The sequence below is a fragment of the Astyanax mexicanus genome, chromosome 8 (assembly GCF_023375975.1).
Source record: "Astyanax mexicanus isolate ESR-SI-001 chromosome 8, AstMex3_surface, whole genome shotgun sequence".
NCBI classification, from domain to species: Eukaryota; Metazoa; Chordata; class Actinopteri; order Characiformes; family Acestrorhamphidae; genus Astyanax; species Astyanax mexicanus.
Window position 1 is genome coordinate 3,799,659 of NC_064415.1, and position 20,032 is coordinate 3,819,690.

The 20,032-nt window shown below is 37.6% G+C and overlaps 1 protein-coding gene across 1 annotated transcript in view; it reads right to left on the reverse strand.

Annotated features, from left to right (window-relative positions):
* Positions 1 to 1,575: 1,575 nt before the first annotated feature.
* The window catches only part of tmie (transmembrane inner ear), a 34,067-nt gene continuing 15,610 nt past the window's right edge, over positions 1,576 to 20,032 (reverse strand). The window contains exons 2-6 of the mRNA XM_049481937.1: positions 12,977 to 13,094; positions 11,101 to 11,250; positions 2,189 to 3,819; positions 2,054 to 2,143; positions 1,576 to 1,692 (exon numbers count right to left, since the gene is read on the reverse strand). Coding sequence (XP_049337894.1) covers positions 3,695 to 3,819; positions 11,101 to 11,250; positions 12,977 to 13,094 — 393 coding nt within the window. The 3' untranslated portion in view covers positions 1,576 to 1,692; positions 2,054 to 2,143; positions 2,189 to 3,694. The remainder of the gene's footprint in view (positions 1,693 to 2,053; positions 2,144 to 2,188; positions 3,820 to 11,100; positions 11,251 to 12,976; positions 13,095 to 20,032) is intronic.

Genomic DNA, 20,032 nt, shown 5'->3' on the forward strand with positions numbered 1-20,032 from the left:
GCTTCTTATTATTTAAGTTCCACCTTAAACAGTGTTGCAGTATGGGACATGACGCTTTTTAGTTCCACCTTAAACAGTGTTGCAGTATGGGACATGTTGCTTTTTAGTTCCACCTTAAATAGCGTTGCAGTATGGGACATGTTGCTTTTTTAGTTCCACCTTAAACAGTGTTGCAGTATGGGACATGTTGCTTTTTAGTTCCACCTTAAATAGCGTTGCAGTATGGGACATGTTGCTTTTTTAGTTCCACCTTAAACAGTGTTGCAGTATGGGACATGTTGCTTTTTTAGTTCCACCTTAAACAGTGTTGCAGTATGGGACATGTTGCTTTTTAGTTCCACCTTAAAAAGTGTTGCAGTATGGGACATGTTGCTTTTTAGTTCCACCTTAAAAAGTGTTGCAGTATGGGACATGTTGCTTTTTAGTTCCACCTTAAAAAGTGTTGCAGTATGGGACATGTTGCTTTTTAGTTCCACCTTAAAAAGTGTTGCAGTATGGGACATGTTGCTTTTTAGTTCCACCTTAAATAGTGTTGCAGTATGGGACATGTTGCTTTTTAGTTCCACCTTAAATAGTGTTTCAGTATGGGACATGTTGCTTTTTAGTTCCACCTTAAACAGTGTTGCAGTATGGGACATGTTACTTTTTAGTTCCACCTTAAACAGTGTTGCAGTATGGGACATGTTGCTTTTTAGTTCCACCTTAAACAGTGTTGCAGTATGGGACATGTTGCTTTTTAGTTCCACCTTAAACAGTGTTGCAGTATGGGACATGTTGCTTTTTAGTTCCACCTTAAACAGTGTTGCAGTATGGGACATGTTGCTTTTTAGTTCCACCTTAAATAGTGTTGCAGTATGGGACATGTTGCTTTTTAGTTCCACCTTAAAAAGTGTTGCAGTATGGGACATTTTGCTTTTAAGTTCCACTTTAAACAGTGTTGCAGTATGGGACATGTTGCTTTTTAGTTCCACCTTAAAAAGTGTTGCAGTATGGGACATGTTACTTTTTAGTTCCACCTTAAACAGTGTTGCAGTATGGGACATGACGCTTTTTAGTTCCACCTTAAACAGTGTTGCAGTATGGGACATGTTGCTTTTTAGTTCCACCTTAAATAGCGTTGCAGTATGGGACATGTTGCTTTTTTAGTTCCACCTTAAACAGTGTTGCAGTATGGGACATGTTGCTTTTTAGTTCCACCTTAAAAAGTGTTGCAGTATGGGACATGTTGCTTTTTAGTTCCACCTTAAAAAGTGTTGCAGTATGGGACATGTTGCTTTTTAGTTCCACCTTAAACAGTGTTGCAGTATGGGACATGTTGCTTTTTAGTTCCACCTTAAACAGTGTTGCAGTATGGGACATGTTGCTTTTTAGTTCCACCTTAAATAGTGTTGCAGTATGGGACATGTTGCTTTTTAGTTCCACCTTAAATAGTGTTGCAGTATGGGACATGTTGCTTTTTAGTTCCACTTTAAACAGTGTTGCAGTATGGGACATGTTATTTTTTAGTTCCACCTTAAACAGTGTTGCAGTATGGGACATGTTGCTTTTTAGTTCCCCCTTAAACAGTGTTGCAGTATTGGAAATGTTGCTTTTTAGTTCCCCCTTAAACAGTGTTGCAGTATGGGACATGTTGCTTTTTAGTTCCACCTTAAACAGTGTTGCAGTATGGGACATGTTGCTTTTTAGTTCCCCCTTAAACAGTGTTGCAGTATGGGACATGTTGCTTTTTTAGTTCCACATTAAACAGTGTTGCAGTATTGGAAATGTTGCTTTTTAGTTCCCAATTAAACAGTGTTGCAGTATGGGACATGTTGCTTTTTAGTTCCACCTTAAATAGTGTTGCAGTATGGGACATGTTGCTTTTTAGTTCCACCTTAAATAGTGTTGCAGTATGGGACATGTTGCTTTTTAGTTCCACCTTAAACAGTGTTGCAGTATGGGACATGTTGCTTTTAAGTTCCACCTTAAAAAGTGTTGCAATATGGGACATGTTGCTTTTTAGTTCCACCTTAAAAAGTGTTGCAGTATGGGACATGTTACTTTTTAGTTCCACCTTAAACAGTGTTGCAGTATGGGACATGTTGCTTTTTAGTTCCACCTTAAATAGTGTTGCAGTATGGGACATGACGCTTTTTAGTTCCCCCTTAAATAGTGTTGCAGTATGGGACATGACGCTTTTTAGTTCCACCTTGAACAGTGTTGCATTATAGGAAATGCTGCTAATGGTGATTCTTATTATTTCAGTTCCACCTTAAACAGTGTTGCAGTATGGGACATGTTGCTTTTAGTTCCACCTTAAACAGTGTTGCATTATGGGAAATGTTGCTAATGGTGCTTCTCATTATTTCAGTTCCACCTTAAACAGTGTCGCAGTATGGAGCATGTTGCTACTGACGTATGAGTTAGGAAAAGCTGCATGTGCCAACGCCCCGGTTGCCAAGTATAATACAGCAATTGGCCCAAGCCACATATTCCAATACCCCGGTTGCTGAGTATAATATAGAAATCGGCTGAAGCCACATACACCAATACCTCAGTTAGCTGAGTATAATATGGCAATTGGCCCATACTGTGTTTGCCAATACCCCGGTTGCCAAGTATAATATGGCAATTGACCCAAGCCACATGTACCAATACCTCAGTTTGCTAAGTATAATATGGGAATCTGCCCAAATTGTATGTGCCAACGGCCCGGTTGCCAAGCATAATATGGCAATTGGCCCAAGCCACATATACAAACACCTTAGTTTGCTGGGTATAATATGAAATCGGCCCGAACTGTATGTGCCATCGCCCAGGTTGCTGAGTATAATATGGCAATTGGCCCAAGCCACACATTCCAATACTGCAGTTTGCTGAGTATAATATGGGAATCTTTCCTAAATCATGTGTGCCAACACCCTGGCTGTTGAGTATATTACAGCAATTGGCCCAAGCCACATATACCAATATCTCAGTTTGCTGGGTATAATATGGGAATTGGCCAAATCGTATATGCCAACTCCCTGGTTGCCAAGTATAATATAGTAATTGTCCCAAGCCACACATTCCAATACTTCAGTTTGCTGGGTATAATATGTGAATCTGGCCAAATCGTATGTGTCAACACCCCATTAGCTGAGTATAATACAACAATTGGCCCCAGACATGTGCCGACATCCTGGTTGCTGAGTACAAACCTATATCATCCCAATCCTTCATTGGACACCCAAGACCCACACTTTGAAAACCACTGCTTTAAGCCTTTAATACAGAAAATAGCGGTACGCATGATCTGTACAGACTGCAGGGGGCGCTGGAGCGGTACATGAAGGCTACTCTACTAGCTACTAGCGTCAGATTGCAGCTACTGCCTCATTTAAGGTGGAACATACATTTAAAATAAGAAACTGTGACGAGTGCTGCATTAACCAAACCCCGGCTGCTGAGTATACTTTGGGAATCAGCCCGAGTTGCATGTGCCAAAACCCCGGCTGCCAAGTATAAACCTCATTTGGCCCAATCCCTCAAAACATCAATACATCAAGAAGTGCACCTATGTTTTTATGTAAACTGAATGGGCAGTGATATGGAATGTGCTCATGGCGAAGTGTGATCATTTTTAAGAAAAGACAGGGAAGGACAGTAAACAGTTCAGAGAGGAAGAAAGAGGTGCAGAAACATTATATAAAGTTGAAGAAAGTGCAGGTGAAGATCAGTTATCGCTCTCAGGATGGCTGAGCTGATTGGTCAGGTCGTCTTCCTCGCGGACGGTGGCTAACTGAGCGCCCTCTCGGCTCTGAACCTGCTCCGATACGGTCCTCACCGCCGAGGAATCAGCTCCAGATCCCAAACACACACACAGAATACAGAAAAGAGAAGGAAAACAGATACAGAGTAAGAGAATCAGCAGATGAAAGAGAAGAAAAAGAGAGAAGAGCTCTGCTGAGGAAAATACAGATCTCAGATAATTGTATATATAACTGTATATACTACAAATCATCCGCAGCATAACTAACAGTGACTGCCCAGGAATCATGCAGTACATTAAACGTGTTAAACAAACCAAAATAGTCAATAACTTATCATTTACAACAGAGGAAACTCTTGCCTTTTCTTTCCTGGGGCAATCCTGATTAGTGCCAGTTTCATCATTATAAAGTTTTTGATTGTATTTGCAGTGACTGCACTTGAGGATACTTTTACATTTTTTGAAATTCTTCTTTTTTGGACTGACTGATATCTGTAACTCTACCTTTTCACTACTTTACTTTAACTGATGCTCTCAAAAAAAGAATCAAGTAATTAACTCTTGATGAGTTCAGCACAGCTGTTAACTGAAAGCCTGAATTCCAGGAGACTCTACCTCATAAAACTGACTGAGAAAATCCAGCAGAGAATGTAAAATATAAAACATTTGTTTAACACTTTTTTGTTTAGTAAGAATTCTGTATGTTTTTCTTCATAGTTTGGATTACTTTAGTATTTATCTACTGTACAGAACATTTTCAAATAATTTAAAAACATATAAATTAAACATGAAAAAACAGACCTTTTATAATGTGTAATGTAGGAGATGAGGGTGGGTTATGGTTATGAAGAGAGGTGGTTTAAAGCACAGATTTAAAGCTGTTGATCAGTAATTGACATGTTTCTGTTTGTTGTTTGATGGATCATTGGTCTATAACCATGACATTCCTAAATAAATTTACAGGGGTTGGACAATGGAACTGAAGCACCTGGTTTTAGAGCACAATAATGTATTGTGGGGTGTACATTGAATTCTGTGTGATTTGATCAGCCGTGGTTTTATGTTTTTTGGATTCAATCCGGGTTAGCACCCGAACATCCCTTTCAGACAGCTTCCTCTTACAGCGTCCACAGTTAATCCTGTTGGATGTGGTTGGTCCTTCTTGGTGATATGCTGACATTACCCTGGATACCGTGGCTCTTGATGCACCACAAAGACTTGCTGTCTTGGTCACAGATGCTCCAGCAAGACCTGCACCAACAATTTGTCCTCTTTTGAACTCTGGTATGTCACCCATAATGTTGTGTGCATTGCAATATTTAGAGCAGAACTGTGCTCTTACCCTGCTAATTGAACCTTCACACTCTTACTGCTCTTACTGGTGCAATGTGCAATTAATGAAGATTAGACACTAAAATGATGACAGATGTTTCAGTTTCATTGTCCAAACCATGTATTTTGACCAGCTAATTTGCCTAATTTTCCAGTATAGCGAATGTTTTTCACCCAGATATCCAGATTTTAACCACCTTGGTCATCAACCATCAACAGCTGTTTTTAATTCAATTTATTTAATGCCTGACATGATATCACTGCACCGTAGGGTCTCGTCTGCAGGTGATATCACCGTTGTCTCTTGTGATGGACCGGTGAGATGATGGATTAGCGGTGTCTCAGACACTAGAAGGTTTGGACAGACGTCAGAAAGATTGATTTGTCTTTGTGAGGAGATCCAACAGCAGCTGAGTCTGAGTTACAGAGATCAGAGCTGTGAGTGAAAGCACTCAGAAAGGCTAATCTGAGAGAGTCAGGCTCCTTTCCAAAACTGAAAGAAATATAAAAAAGGTAGAATCTCGAAGTCTTGCCGTGTGAAACGATACTTTCTGTTACTCACAAATACAGTTATAATACTGTATTTATTCTCAGTTGTTTTAATCATTAGATTAGATGTAAGGATAGAAAGACCGTGTTTAAACCATGCTATACTCTCTTTTTATTGTATACTGTATTACTTATGTTTGTGTATTCTTCGCAGAGCGAGGCAGAGCCGATGATATGCGCACGCGGAAGTATAAACCTGCTCCACTGCGTAGCGCACAACTACAGCATGGGTTGCGCTAACGCATATTAAGCGGCATCATCCAGACCTAAAAACAACCCAACCTCAACCCAACTACCTATGCCCACTGTTTTTTTAATCAGCCTCTTGGTGTGAAATCAGACAGGTCTGAAGCCATTACTAAAGTATTTTTAAAGCACAATTTTTTTTTCAGTTTGGAGCCTCTACTGTAAACCTGTATAAACATGCAGAGGAAAGTAAAAGAAGAAAACATGGTAGAAATGAACTTCAATTGTTATTACGAAGCTAATAAAGACTTTGCAGAATGCCCAGCATTTTAATTTATTGAAATTTAATTTATTTTTATTTTATTTTTCACCAACCGTACCAAAAAAAAACAAAACATGCACTGGGATTTCTCAGTGCATGTTGTATACTCTTAACCAAAAGTACTATGGGATTTCTCAGTGCATGTATACCGTATTTTTTGCACTTTAAGCTGGACATAAAATCCTTTTATTTTCCTAAAAATCATTAGTGCACATTATGTATGAATTCTATCAGTCAGGTATTAAGGGGCAGTAAAGCCACTCCACTGAAGTACAGAGTTATATAGGTGTTTTAGTTTAGTTCTCCAGCACCTGAAGCAAACTGAAGCAGTATTAGCATTAGCCGCTAAACATGCTAAACCCTAGCTCTTTCGTCATTCAGAGGTGAGTATTTTCAGCCTGTAGCCTGCTGCTAACCACGACTAGCACTGCTGGAGCAGCATTAGCCTTACCCGCTAGCATTTAGCCACTAATGCTAATGCTAATGCTCCAACTTATATCTAAGCTTACTGCAAATAAATGAAAGCTCTTTACTGACCCAAATAAACAGTTTTTAGGAGATAAATCTGTGTAGATTAACATCCAGCACTCGTTTGACGTGTCTAACTCATCTGAAATCTTTGTTTTAACCTTACTTAGCTTAGCTTAGCATAGCATAGCTCAGCCAACCAGCGAAGAATGACCTGCAGAATTAGAAGGAAAACATGGCGACATCTCTGTTCCTTACTATTGTCACATAAAATGTGCCTTATAATCCGATGCACCGTATGAAACTAAACCAGAAAATAGACGTTTATTGATAGCGCACCTTATAATGCAATTAGTAACAAGCTGTTTGTAACTGTTATGTGCGCTCTGTTTCTGTATTTAAAACATCAGTATTCATAATAAAAAAGTAATAGCTGCATATTTTCCTTATGTAAAGACTAATCAGATTCTGCTCATTATCATTACAGACATTCCTGATTAAAGCACAAATCTGTCTGCAAATTTCACCTCACTGACCCACATAAGATTCCACTCATTATTAGCATCGCTACCATTATTAGCATTTTCCTGAGAAAAACATCCTCTGATTCAGAGTCATGTTATATAAATCGTACAAAGCGCTGTTGGCTGTTGCTAATCTGTGGGTGTGAAATAATTAAAATATTTATAATGTATCTAGAAAAATATAAAGAAAACCATCAAAAGAATTATATAGAAAATATTGCAGCCATTACTCCATATTGCAAAATATGTAGGATATATATATATATATATATATATATATATATATATATATATATATATATATATATATATATTTATTATTGATTAATAAAGGATATGTAGAGTTTAATTATGATTGGTTAATGAAGGATATGTAGGGTTTAATTAACTGTGATTGGTTAATGAAGGATATGTAGAGTTTAACTGTGATTGGTTAATAAAGGATATGTAGAGTTAAATTAACTGTGATTGGTTAATAAAGGATAGGTAGAGTTAAATTAACTGTGATTGGTTAATGAAGGATATGAAGGGTTTAGCTGTGATTGGTTAATGAAGGATATGTAGGGTTTAACTGAGATTGGTTAATGAAGGATATGTAGGGTTTAACTGTGATTGGTTAATGAAGGATATGTAGGGTTTAACTGTGATTGGTTAATGAAGGATATGTAGGGTTTAGCTGTGATTGGTTAATGAAGGATATGTAGGGTTTAGCTGTGATTGGTTAGTAAAGGATATGTAGAGTTAAATTAACTGTGATTGGTTAATAAAGGATATGTAGAGTTAAATTAACTGTGATTGGTTAATGAAGGATATGTAGGGTTTAGCTGTGATTGGTTAATGAAGGATATATAGAGTTTAGCTGTGATTGGTTAATGAAGGATATGTAGGGTTGAACTGTGATTGGTTAATGAAGGATATGTAGGGTTTAATTGTGATTGGTTAATAAAGGATATGTAGAGTTAAATTAACTGTGATTGGTTAATGAAGGATATGTAGGGTTTAAATGTGATTGGTTAATGAAGCATATGAAGGGTTGAACTGTGATTGGTTAATGAAGGATATGTAGGGTTTAACTGTGATTGGTTAATGAAGGATATGTAGGGTTTAGCTGTGATTGGTTAATGAAGGATATGAAGGGTTTATCAGTGATTGGTTAATGAAGGATATGTAGGGTTTAGCTGTGATTGGTTAATGAAGGATATGTAGGGTTTAGCTGTGATTTGTTAATGAAGGATATGTAGGGTTTAGCTGTGATTTGTTAATGAAGGATATGTCGGGTTTAACTGTGATTGGTTAATGAAGGATATGTAGGGTTGAACTGTGATTGGTTAATGAAGGATATGTAGGGTTTAATTGTGATTGGTTAATAAAGGATATGTAGGGTTTACTTAACTGTGATTGATTAATGAAGGATATGTAGGGTTAAATTAACTGTGATTGGTTAATGAAGGATATGTAGGGTTTAAATGTGATTGGTTAATGAAGCATATGAAGGGTTGAACTGTGATTGGTTAATGAAGGATATGTAGGGTTTAACTGTGATTGGTTAATGAAGGATATGTAGGGTTTACTTAACTGTGATTGATTAATGAAGGATATGTAGGGTTTAGCTGTGATTGGTTAATGAAGGATATGTAGGGTTTACTTAACTGTGATTGATTAATGAAGGATATGTAGGGTTTAGCTGTGATTGGTTAATGAAGGATATGTAGGGTTTAACTGTGATTGGTTAATGAAGGATATGTAGGGTTTAGTTGTGATTGGTTAATGAAGGATATGTAGGGTTTAACAGCGATTGGTTAATGAAGGATATGTAGGGTTTAGCTGTGATTGGTTAATAAAGGATATGTAGAGTTAAATTAACTGTGATTGGTTAATGAAGGATATGTAGGGTTGAACTGTGATTGGTTAATGAAGGATATGTAGGGTTTAAATGTGATTGGTTAATGAAGCATATGAAGGGTTGAACTGTGATTGGTTAATGAAGGATATGTAGGGTTTAACTGTGATTGGTTAATGAAGGATATGTAGGGTTTAACTGTGATTGGTTAATGAAGGATATGTAAAGTTTAGCTGTGATTGGTTAATGAAGGATATGTAGGGTTTAACTGTGATTGGTTAATGAAGGATATGTAGGGTTTAGCTGTGATTGGTTAATGAAGGATATGTAGGGTTTAACTGTGATTGGTTAATGAAGGATATGTAGGGTTTAGCTGTGATTGGTTAATAAAGGATATGTAGAGTTAAATTAACTGTGATTGGTTAATGAAGGATATGTAGGGTTGAACTGTGATTGGTTAATGAAGGATATGTAGGGTTTAAATGTGATTGGTTAATGAAGCATATGAAGGGTTGAACTGTGATTGGTTAATGAAGGATATGTAGGGTTTAACTGTGATTGGTTAATGAAGGATATGTAGGGTTTAACTGTGATTGGTTAATGAAGGATATGTAAAGTTTAGCTGTGATTGGTTAATGAAGGATATGTAGGGTTTAACTGTGATTGGTTAATGAAGGATATGTAGGGTTTAGCTGTGATTGGTTAATGAAGGATATGTAGGGTTTAACTGTGATTGGTTAATGAAGGATATGTAGGGTTTAGTTGTGATTGGTTAATGAAGGATATGTAGGGTTTAACAGCGATTGGTTAATGAAGGATATGTAGTGATTAACTGTGATTGGTTAATGAAGGATATGTAGGGTTTAACTGTGATTGGTTAATGAAGGATATGTAGGGTTTAGTTGTGATTGGTTAATGAAGGATATGTAGGGTTTAACAGCGATTGGTTAATGAAGGATATGTAGTGATTAACTGTGATTGGTTAATGAAGGATATGTAGGGTTTAGCTGTGATTGGTTAATGAAGGATATGTAGGGTTTAACTGTGATTGGTTAATGAAGGATATGTAGGGTTTAACAGCGATTGGTTAATTAAGGATATGTAGTGATTAACTGTGATTGGTTAATGAAGGATATGTAGGGTTTAGCTGTGATTGGTTAATAAAGGATATGTAGAGTTAAATTAACTGTTATTGGTTAATGAAGGATATATAGGGTTTAAATGTGATTGGTTAATGAAGCATATGAAGGGTTGAACTGTGATTGGTTAATGAAGGATATGTAGGGTTTAACTGTGATTGGTTAATGAAGGATATGTAGGGTTTACTTAACTGTGATTGATTAATGAAGGATATGTAGGGTTTAGCTGTGATTGGTTAATGAAGGATATGTAGGGTTTAGCTGTGATTGGTTAATGAAGGATATGTAGGGTTTACTTAACTGTGATTGATTAATGAAGGATATGTAGGGTTTAGCTGTGATTGGTTAATGAAGGATATGTAGGGTTTAGCTGTGATTGGTTAATGAAGGATATGTAGGGTTTAACAGCGATTGGTTAATGAAGGATATGTAGTGATTAACTGTGATTGGTTAATGGAGGATATGAAGGGTTTATCAGTGATTGGTTAATGAAGGATATGTAAAGTTTAGCTGTGATTGGTTAATGAAGGATATGTAGGGTTTAGCTGTGATTGGTTAATGAAGGATATGTAGGATTTAGCTGTGATTGGTTAATGAAGGATATGTAGGGTTTAACTGTGATTGGTTAATGGAGGATATGTAGGGTTTAGCTGTAATTGGTTAATGAAGGATATGTAGGGTTTAACTGTGATTGGTTATTGAAGGATATGTAGGGTTTATCAGTGATTGGTTAATGGAGGATATGTAGGGTTTAGCTGTGATTGGTTAATGAATGATATGTAGGGTTTAGCTGTGATTGGTTAATGAAGGATATGTGGGGTTTAACTGTGATTGGTTAATGAAGGATATGTAGGGTTTAACTGTGATTGGTTAATGAAGGATATGTAGGGTTTAGCTGTGATTGGTTAATGAAGGATATGTAGGGTTTAACTGTGATTGGTTAATACAGGATATGTAAGGTTGAACTGTGATTGTTAGTAAAGGATAAAGGAAATGGTTGTGTTTTTTACCTCCTGGTATTTCGGTGAGTTCGTTGAGTGGAGGAACCGTCTCCAGGGTGTTAGCGTAGGTTTTGGCGGCGTTTCTCTGAGCGTTCCTCGCCTCGATCTCTTTCTTGGTGCGGGGAATCCGGCATTTGAAGATACAGCACAGTGTAATGACTGTGAAAGAAGAAATAGACTTTAAATGACTTTATCTTGACCTCAGAGTTGAAAATTGTACCTGGAAATATGGGTTTTCTCACAGGCATGAGTTCTGAATGAGCTGCATTAAAAACCACAGGTCTGAGCCAAGGGGAAATCAACACTAGAGATAGAGCACAGTGTCCTGTGAAGAGTTAATTACCTGAATTTCTTGTCTCTTAATAAAGTGTTTGAGAGCATCAGTTAAAGTAAAGTAGTAAAGAGGTAGAGTTACAGGTATACAGTGAATACGGAATATTTGAGTAATGTTCTAATCCAGATTATGGCAAGATCTTGTCAACAAGTAAATAAAAAATGAATTCATGAAGGAATGAAGGACAGTCAATGCACATTTCTAGAATTTCAAGAACTTTATAAAAAATATATTCAGTGCAGTTACCACAAAGACCATCCAAAATGACGAATTTTTGAAAAAAAACATTTTTCTGATGAAACAGGCACTTACCAGGTCCCAGGAAAAGAAGGGTAAGAGTTTCCTCTGTTAGGATAAGTTCATTAATGAGATACCAGCCTCAGAAACAGTACGTTAACAGAAAATCCAGATAATAAAGAGTATTTTGGTTTGTTTAACCATTTTAAGTTACTACATGATTCCTTATTTCTTTCCTAAATATTAAATAAGAAGGTGTGTCCAAACTTTTGACTGGTATTGTACGTCAGTTTTACTGTTCATCAAACTCCAGATGCATCTTAAAAATTAGAATATCTTTGAAAAGTTACTTTATTTCAGTAATTCAGTTGAAAATGTGTAACTCATATATTATATAGATGTATTAAACACAGAATTATCTATTTTATGCATTTATTTATTTTATTGTTAATGATTATGATGATTATGGATTACAGCCAATGAAAACCCAAAAATCAGTGTCTCAGAAAATGAGAATATTATATACACATAAGTCCACTTAGTACTTTTGGCAGTGTGGGCAGTGTGCCAAGTCCTGCTGGAAAATGAAATCCACATCTCCATAAAAGTTGTTATCAGCAGAGGGAAGCTGTAAGATATGAAGTGCTGTAAGATTTTGTGGGAGAACAAAACTGCACTGACTTTATACTTGATAATAAAACACAGTGGATCAACACCAGCAGATGACAGACATGTCTCTCCAAATCATCACTGATCATCAGTAAATTTTACATTTCATTTAAAGGAAATCAAGGGATCAGAGTCTGGAGGAAGAGTGGAGAGACACACAGTCCAAACTGCTCGAGGTCTATTGTGAAGTTTCCACCAATCAGTGATGGTTTGGAGAGACATGTCTGTCATCTGCTGGTGTTGATCCACTGTGTTTTATTATCAAGTCTAAAGTCAGTGCAGTTTTGTTTTCCCACAAAATCTTACAGCACTTCATATCTTACAGCTTCCCTCTGCTACTGACAACTTTTATAGAGATGTGGATTTCATTTTCCAGCAGGACTTGGCACACTGCCCACACTGCTTACCAACAGTACCAATTGGTCTTAGTTATATAATATTCTAATTTTCTGAGACGCTGATTTTTGGGTTTCCATTGGCTGTAAGCTTCATAATCATACATACTCAACAGTAAAAGAAATAAAGGGTTAAAATAGATCACTCTGTGTTTAATACATCTATATAATATATAAGTTTCACACTGATATTTTAATATTTTGAGATGCACCTGTATTTCTTTGACTAGAAACTTAGACTAGAACTTACTGATCGCCAGGATGAACATGGAGAAGATGCCGACGACCTGCCATAACCTCAGCCCCCAGAACACCACTGTCTCGGAGGTGATGGGGTCCGGCTTGGGTGGGGGATCTGTAGGCAGGAGCTGTGGAAGGAGGATGTATAGAGGATGTATTATTTAGATGTATTAATGTATAATATATTATAATTCCTGTAATTTAAATATTTTTTTAGTTAAATCACACATATTACACTGTCTCAACACATGGATGGCATGTAATACATTCTTGGATTAGTATACTTAAAAGAATGTATTACATGCCATCCATGTGTTGAGACAGTGTAATATGTGTGTTTTAACAAAAAAAAAATTAATTTACAGGAATTATAATATATTATGTATCATAAATTATTTGAGTAATATTATATAAATGGAGTAATTGTAATTAGGTAATATCAGAGACTGTAAAAAAAGATGGACGTCGTGTCGGCGTTTCCATTCATTCAATGAAAATGAAGCCAAAATCTTCCTCCATGTTGTCGATCCTGAAACCCGAGTCTGTAGAGCGCAGTAGAGACCAGAGGAGGGAGAAAGACTGTGAAGAGACAGCCTACTCATTTAAATAACCCCGCCCCTGAGGGCTGCCTCGAGGTCACAGGCTGCAGAGCGGGGCGGAGCGGAGCTGACGGTCCGTTATTGGTCCCGCCCATAACCAGCCCTTTTACAATAACCACACCTTTTTTGAATAGAGATGAATAAAGTTTTAAAAAAACGAATTCTGTGGGGATATAAAAGTGTGACGATATAAGCAGAGGTTACACTAGCTGCTGCATTTAAATAAAGGAGGTAGAATTTCAGTATATTGTGAAAAAAATGTGATTGAAAGTTCTTCTGTTTTGCCATTGATACTCTACTCTACTCTACTCTACTCTATACCGGTGATACTCTACGACTCTGTGTGACTTAAAGCAGTATCTTTAAAAAGGTTAAATCCAGAGAAAAACACGTTTAAAAGGTTTCTGAGTAAATAAACCTGAGCTACATTTAGAGACGTGTCACTTCAGCAGGTGAGAAAGACGGCAGTTCAGGTTTAATATCAGAACTGTCAGAGCGCTGGATTCTGGATTTAGACGGGTTACGCTTCACGGTGACGTGCGTCAAAAAAACGCAAATAAATAAATCAGATCCATTCTGTCCTTAACCAGCTCCTGACATTTAAACCCTGCTGTAGAAACATCACTCAGAGAGAGAGAGAGAGAGAGAGAGAGAGAGAGAGAGAGCGAGAGAGAGAGAAAGAATTACAGAAATAGAAAGATATTTAGGGTTTAAGAGATCCTTTAACAGGGTCTGTAATGTTAGGGTAGTGTAGACAGAATAAACCAATAAATACAGAATAAAAAGAAAAGAGAAATGATAAGAAACAGGGAATCAAGTTAGTATTTCATGGCTAAAACATAGTAATTCTGAAATATTATTTGGTACATACTTTGTAATTACACAGTATGTAAAGTTAAGTATACCAGGTACAACAGTATTACTGCAACAATGTAATAAGTACACAATTTAATATTGGATACCATTTACTGAATTCTGGTGTGTTTTGTAACCATTTAAAGTCAGACACAAAGAGAGATAACGGGAGAGAGAGAAAAAGAGAGAGAAAGAGACATAATGTGGGCGCAAGAAAGAGGGAGAGATAGAGAGAAAGGGAGGGGGGAGAGAGAGATAGAACAAGAGAAAGAGAGAGGGAGATTGTGATAGACACAGTGAGAGAGATTGTGGAAGAGAGACTGTTATGTAGAGAGATTGCGATAGAGAGATTGTGATATTAAGAGGGAGAGAGAGATTGCGATAGAGAGAAAGAGAGAGAGATAGACTGCTATAGAAAAAGAGACAGACTGTAATAGAGAGAGGGAGATGCGATAAAGAAAGGGAGAGAGAGATTGTGATAGGTTGCAATAAAGAAAAGGGAGAGAGAGAGATTATGATACAGAGAGATTGCAACAAAAAAGGGAAAGAGAGAGATTGCAATAGAGAGAGATTACGATAAAGAAAGGGAGAGAGAGATTGTGATAGAGAGAGATTACGATAAAGAAAGGGAGAGAGAGATTGTGATAGAGAGAGATTACGATAAAGGGAGAGAAAGAATGTGATAGAGAGAGATTGCGATAAAGAAAGGGAGAGAAAGAATGTGATAGAGAGAGATTGCGATAAAGAAAGGGAGAGAGAGGTGTAGAGAGAGGGGGATTGATATAGAGAGAGGGAGAGATTGCAATAGAGACAGAGATTCTGAGAGAGAGAGGAATTGCGATAAAGAGAGAGATTGCCAAAAAGATAGATAGTGATATAGATTCTGGTATAGAGAGAGAGATTGCGAGAGAGAAAAACTGTAATAGCGACAGAGATAGAGATTGTGAGAGAGAGAGATAGATTGTGATAGCGAGAGAGATTGCAACAGAGAGATAGAGATTGTGAGAGAGATTGTTAGAGAAAGATTGTGATAGCGAGAGAGATTATGAGAGAGAGAGATTGTTAGAGAGAGAGATTGTTAGAGAAAGATTGTGATAGAGAGATTGTAAGAGAGAGAGATTGTTAGAGAAAGATTGTGATAGCGAGAGAGACTGTAAGAGAGAGAGATTGTTAGAGAAAGATTGTGATAGCGAGAGAGATTATGAGAGAGAGAGACTGTAAGAGAGAGATTGTTAGAGAAAGAGAGATTGTGAGAGAGACGGTGACTGAGATTGTGATATAAAGAGAGATTTGCGAGAGATTCCGAGAGTTAGATTGCAATAGACAAAGGAAGAGAGAGATTGTGATAGAGCGAGAGAGGGAGAGGGAGAGAGAGAGAGAGAGCGCGCATATGATATGGTATTTGTGCATCCCTAGTTTAAATCACTGAATAACTGAACTGCTCGAAAATCTGTACACAAACTGCAAGTGTTAAATTTCAATCCTGATATGTCCCAATTAAATACAAACTAAAATCATGTGCAAAGTAATACTACATTTCTTTTTTTTAAATATTTAGTCGAAAGGTCAGATAAACACTGCGTTTTTAACTGAGTAGATCAGTCCTGGTATGATGTATGGTGAGATGGTCTATCTCAGGGTGATGCAGGAGGATCAGCTTCATTAGAAAGATCTGGAAACACACAGAGACTCAGCGTGAAGCTCTGCAGCTCAGATTTAACACTTCAGATTAAACAGCAATAAGAGCGAAGGTCAGGCCGAGCCGGTGGGGGTTTGGGGGGGTCTGGGTATGAAATATCACTTTAAATCGGACTTCTGCTCGGGTTTGATCATCACTCCTCAAAAACTGGTTGTTGAAGATCAGAGAGAGACGAGAGACCCGAGCTCTTACAGGAAATACATCAGCAGTAATTGGACTTTGGGCCGGACCCCCCAGTCTGAGGCTCTATAGAACAAAACCATATATAACCCTCCGTCTGAAGGAGCTGCGCACACAGAGGACGAGCAGATCAGGAAGTGTAAGTGTAAAGTGTGTGAGATGTTCTTGGATTACACAGCGTCTGCTGACCTCTTTACCCCTCTCTTAATTCTTCTTTATCGCTTTTTCGATTCTCCGTCCTCTAAAACGCATTTGAAACAAAAACCGAGGTGAATAAAGAGGAGATAAAGAGGGTCCTGAGAGAGATTCCATTAAAGTACACAGTAAAAACTTTTGTTTTTATCCCTAGTGTCTTTAAAGACACACTTTGAGTGTGAAAAACACTTTTTTTAAGAAGTTAAAAGTCAAGAAAAGAGGCTCTTATTGCCATTTATTTTATTGCCTGTATAAAACACAGCGTGGAGTGAGATGATGTTCCTCCAGGGTCATGGTGCAACGTGGAGCAACAGAGCACCAAAGAAGAACATACAGACCAGATACAGCACAAACGTTTCTCTCCTTTCACTGTTTCTACTAAAATCAAGTGTTTTTTTTTTTTAAAAAGCGTTTGAACTTTGATAGAAGACTTACTGTTACTGTTACTAAATTGACCACTACTACTACTAACACCACTATTACACTAGGGAATAAATAAATGTATTATTATGTAATGATCTTATCATACATGTCTGTAAATAACAATAATATTGTATTGATATTGTATTATATATATATATATACCATAAAATAACTTTTCCAATACACAAGATGTCCACTGAATTCTGCTTAAGTAAGTAAGTAAGTAAGTAAGTAAGTAAGGAAGGAAGGAAGGAAGGAAGGAAGTAAGGAAGTAAGTAAGGAAGGAAGTAAGGAAGGAAGTAAGGAAGGAAGTAAGGAAGTAAGGAAGGAAGTAAGGAAGTAAGTAAGTAAGGAAGTAAGTAAGTAAGGAAGGAAGGAAGTAAGGAAGGAAGGAAGGAAGTAAGGAAGGAAGGAAGGAAGGAAGGAAGGAAGGAAGGAAGGAAGGAAGGGGTTATAAAGCCATTACCAAAACTTTGGGAATCCAGAGAACCACAGTGAGAGCCATTGTCCACAAATGGTGAAGACATGGAACAGTGGTGAACCTTCCCAGGAGTGGCCGGCCGCACAAAATTACCTCAAGAGTGCAGCAACGACTCATCCAAGAGGTCACAAAAGATCTTAAAACAACATCTAAAAAACTGCAGGCCTCACTCGCCTCAGTTCAGGTCAGTGTTCATGCCTCCACCATCAGGAAGAGACTGGGTAAAAATGGCCTACATGGCAGAGTTCCTAGACGAAAACCACTGCTGAGCAAAAAGAACATTAAAGCTCGTCTCAACTTTTCCAGAACACATCTTGATCCCCAAGACTTTTGGGAAAACATTCTGTAGACCGATGAGACAAAAGTTGGACTTTTTGGAAGGTGTGTGTCCCAGTACATCTGGCGTAAAAAAAAAAACACTGCTTTCCAGAAAAAGATCATTATACCAACAGTAAAACATGGTGGTGGTAGAGTGATGGTCTGGGGCTGTTTTGCTGCGTCTGGATCTGGAAGACTTGCTGTGATAAATGGAAATGTCTACCAAAAGATCCTGAAGGAGCTGCCAGTAGAGTCCAAGGGCACGGTGGGACACGAGGACGAATTAGGTCTGGGATTCGGGATTTGGAGAGCAGTTCTGCAGAACTGAGTCAGGAATGTGCTGCCGGTTTCCGACAGCGGGACTCAGCAAGTCACCTGTAAATCCAATTCCAGGATTACGCTGGGCTTTCATGTTCGGATGCGAGAGAGGCGTCTCGTGTGAATGCGTGGAGTGTGTGTGAGTGTGTGTGACTGTGTGTGTGTCGAGGGAATAGGGATCAGATAGACGCGGTGTGTGGCGATGAAGCTTTGAATATGATTAAGTGTGTGTGTGTGAGATACTACATGCATTTACAATGAGGTCCCGTAACACTGTAGTCTAGTTATGTAAGGTTGTGTGTGTAAGTCTGCAGATTCCACTTTATTCTCGGATGAAATAAAGAAAAAAAGAAATTTCATGTAGTTAAAATCTAAGATTTTGCACATAAAGCTTCTGCAAAACTACAATTCGCAGATCTGCAGATTTTTAAAAGACCAACATTTGGTCTAAACAAAAGTGATGGTCTTATGGTTTGGTTTCTTTTTGGAGTAAAAACAATACATGGCATGGATCTTTACATTTTTATTAGTGGTTGGGTGCCAGTGGCTGCCTACCACTGGATCAGGCTCATCCCAATGTGAAATCCTTCTTTAACCCTATGTTTTTTTGTTAATTTGGGCCTGCACTATATGTATGTAGAGTCTATAGAATCCAGTTTGCCTGAAATGAAGAGATTTCATGTTCTTTAAATCTTAGTTCTTGCATATAAGCTGCTTTCACACCTATCTTGTTTGTACTGGATATTTGGACCTTTCAAAGGGGTTTGAAACTAAATAGCAAGATTTTTTTTAAAGCTGATGCAAAGCCACAGTCCAGATTAAAAGACCAACATTTGTATAAAAAAAAAAAACAATGGTTCAGTTTGCTTGCAGTGTAAAAAAAAAAACACTCCATCGTAAATGGAAAAAAAGTAAATGAAATACAGTCAAATCAGTACTCAGGGGAAGATGAGCATGGGGAAAGTTCCCATTTGATTAGATGACAGGTGGCATGTGCCTCATCCTCAGAAAGAGAGGGATTATGGGACATGTAGTCAGTGGATTTAGCGGGAAAACAGGAAGGAGACCTAAAAAAATATGTTAACAAAGTTTACCAAACCAGGTATTAATATGAGAACTATAAGTAGTTAAATAGAACAGAAAGTTGAGGAACAATTTAGGAAAGCTTGAGGAAAATTTAAGAAAGAAATTGAGGAAGTAATGAGAAAAGTAAAGGAAAGGTTAAGGTAAATTTAAGGAATTATTGAGGAAAGATTAAAGAAAAATTGAGGAAAGGTTGAGGATAGATTGAGGAAAGGTTGAGAAAAGACTGAGAAAAGACTGAGAAAAGACTGAGAAAAGGTTGAGAAAAGACTGAGAAAAGACTGAGAAAAGGTTGAGAAAAGATTAAGGAAAGATTAAGGAAAGGTTGAGGAAAGGTTGAGGAGAGGTTAAGGAAATGTTGAGGAAAGATTAAGGAAAGGTTAAGGAAAGGTTAAGGAAAAATTTGAGGAAAGCTTGAGCAAAGGTTGAGGAAAGGTTAAGGAAAGATTGAGGAAAGATTGAGGAAAGATTAAGGTGAGTTTGAGGAAAGATTGAGGAAAGATTGAGGAAAGACGGAGAAAAGGTTGAGGAAAGATTAAGGAAAGATTGAGGAAAGGTTGAGGAAAGAATGAAGAAAGGTTGAGAAAAGATTGAGGAAAGATTGAGGAAAGATTGAGGAAAGGTTGAGGAAAGATTGAGGAAAGATTGAGGAAAGATTGAGGAAAGGTTGAGAAAAGGTTGAGGAAAGATTAAGGAAAGGTTGAGGAAAGATTGAGGAAAGGTTGAGGAAAGATTGAGGAAAGGTTGAGGAAAGATTGAGGAAAGGTTGAGAAAAGACGGAGAAAAGGTTAAGGAAAGATTGAGGAAAGGTTGAGGAAAGGTTGAGGAAAGATTAAGGTGAGTTTAAGGAAAGATTGAGGAAAGGTTGAGGTGAGTTTAAGGAAAGATTGAGGAAAGATTAAGGTGAGTTTAAGG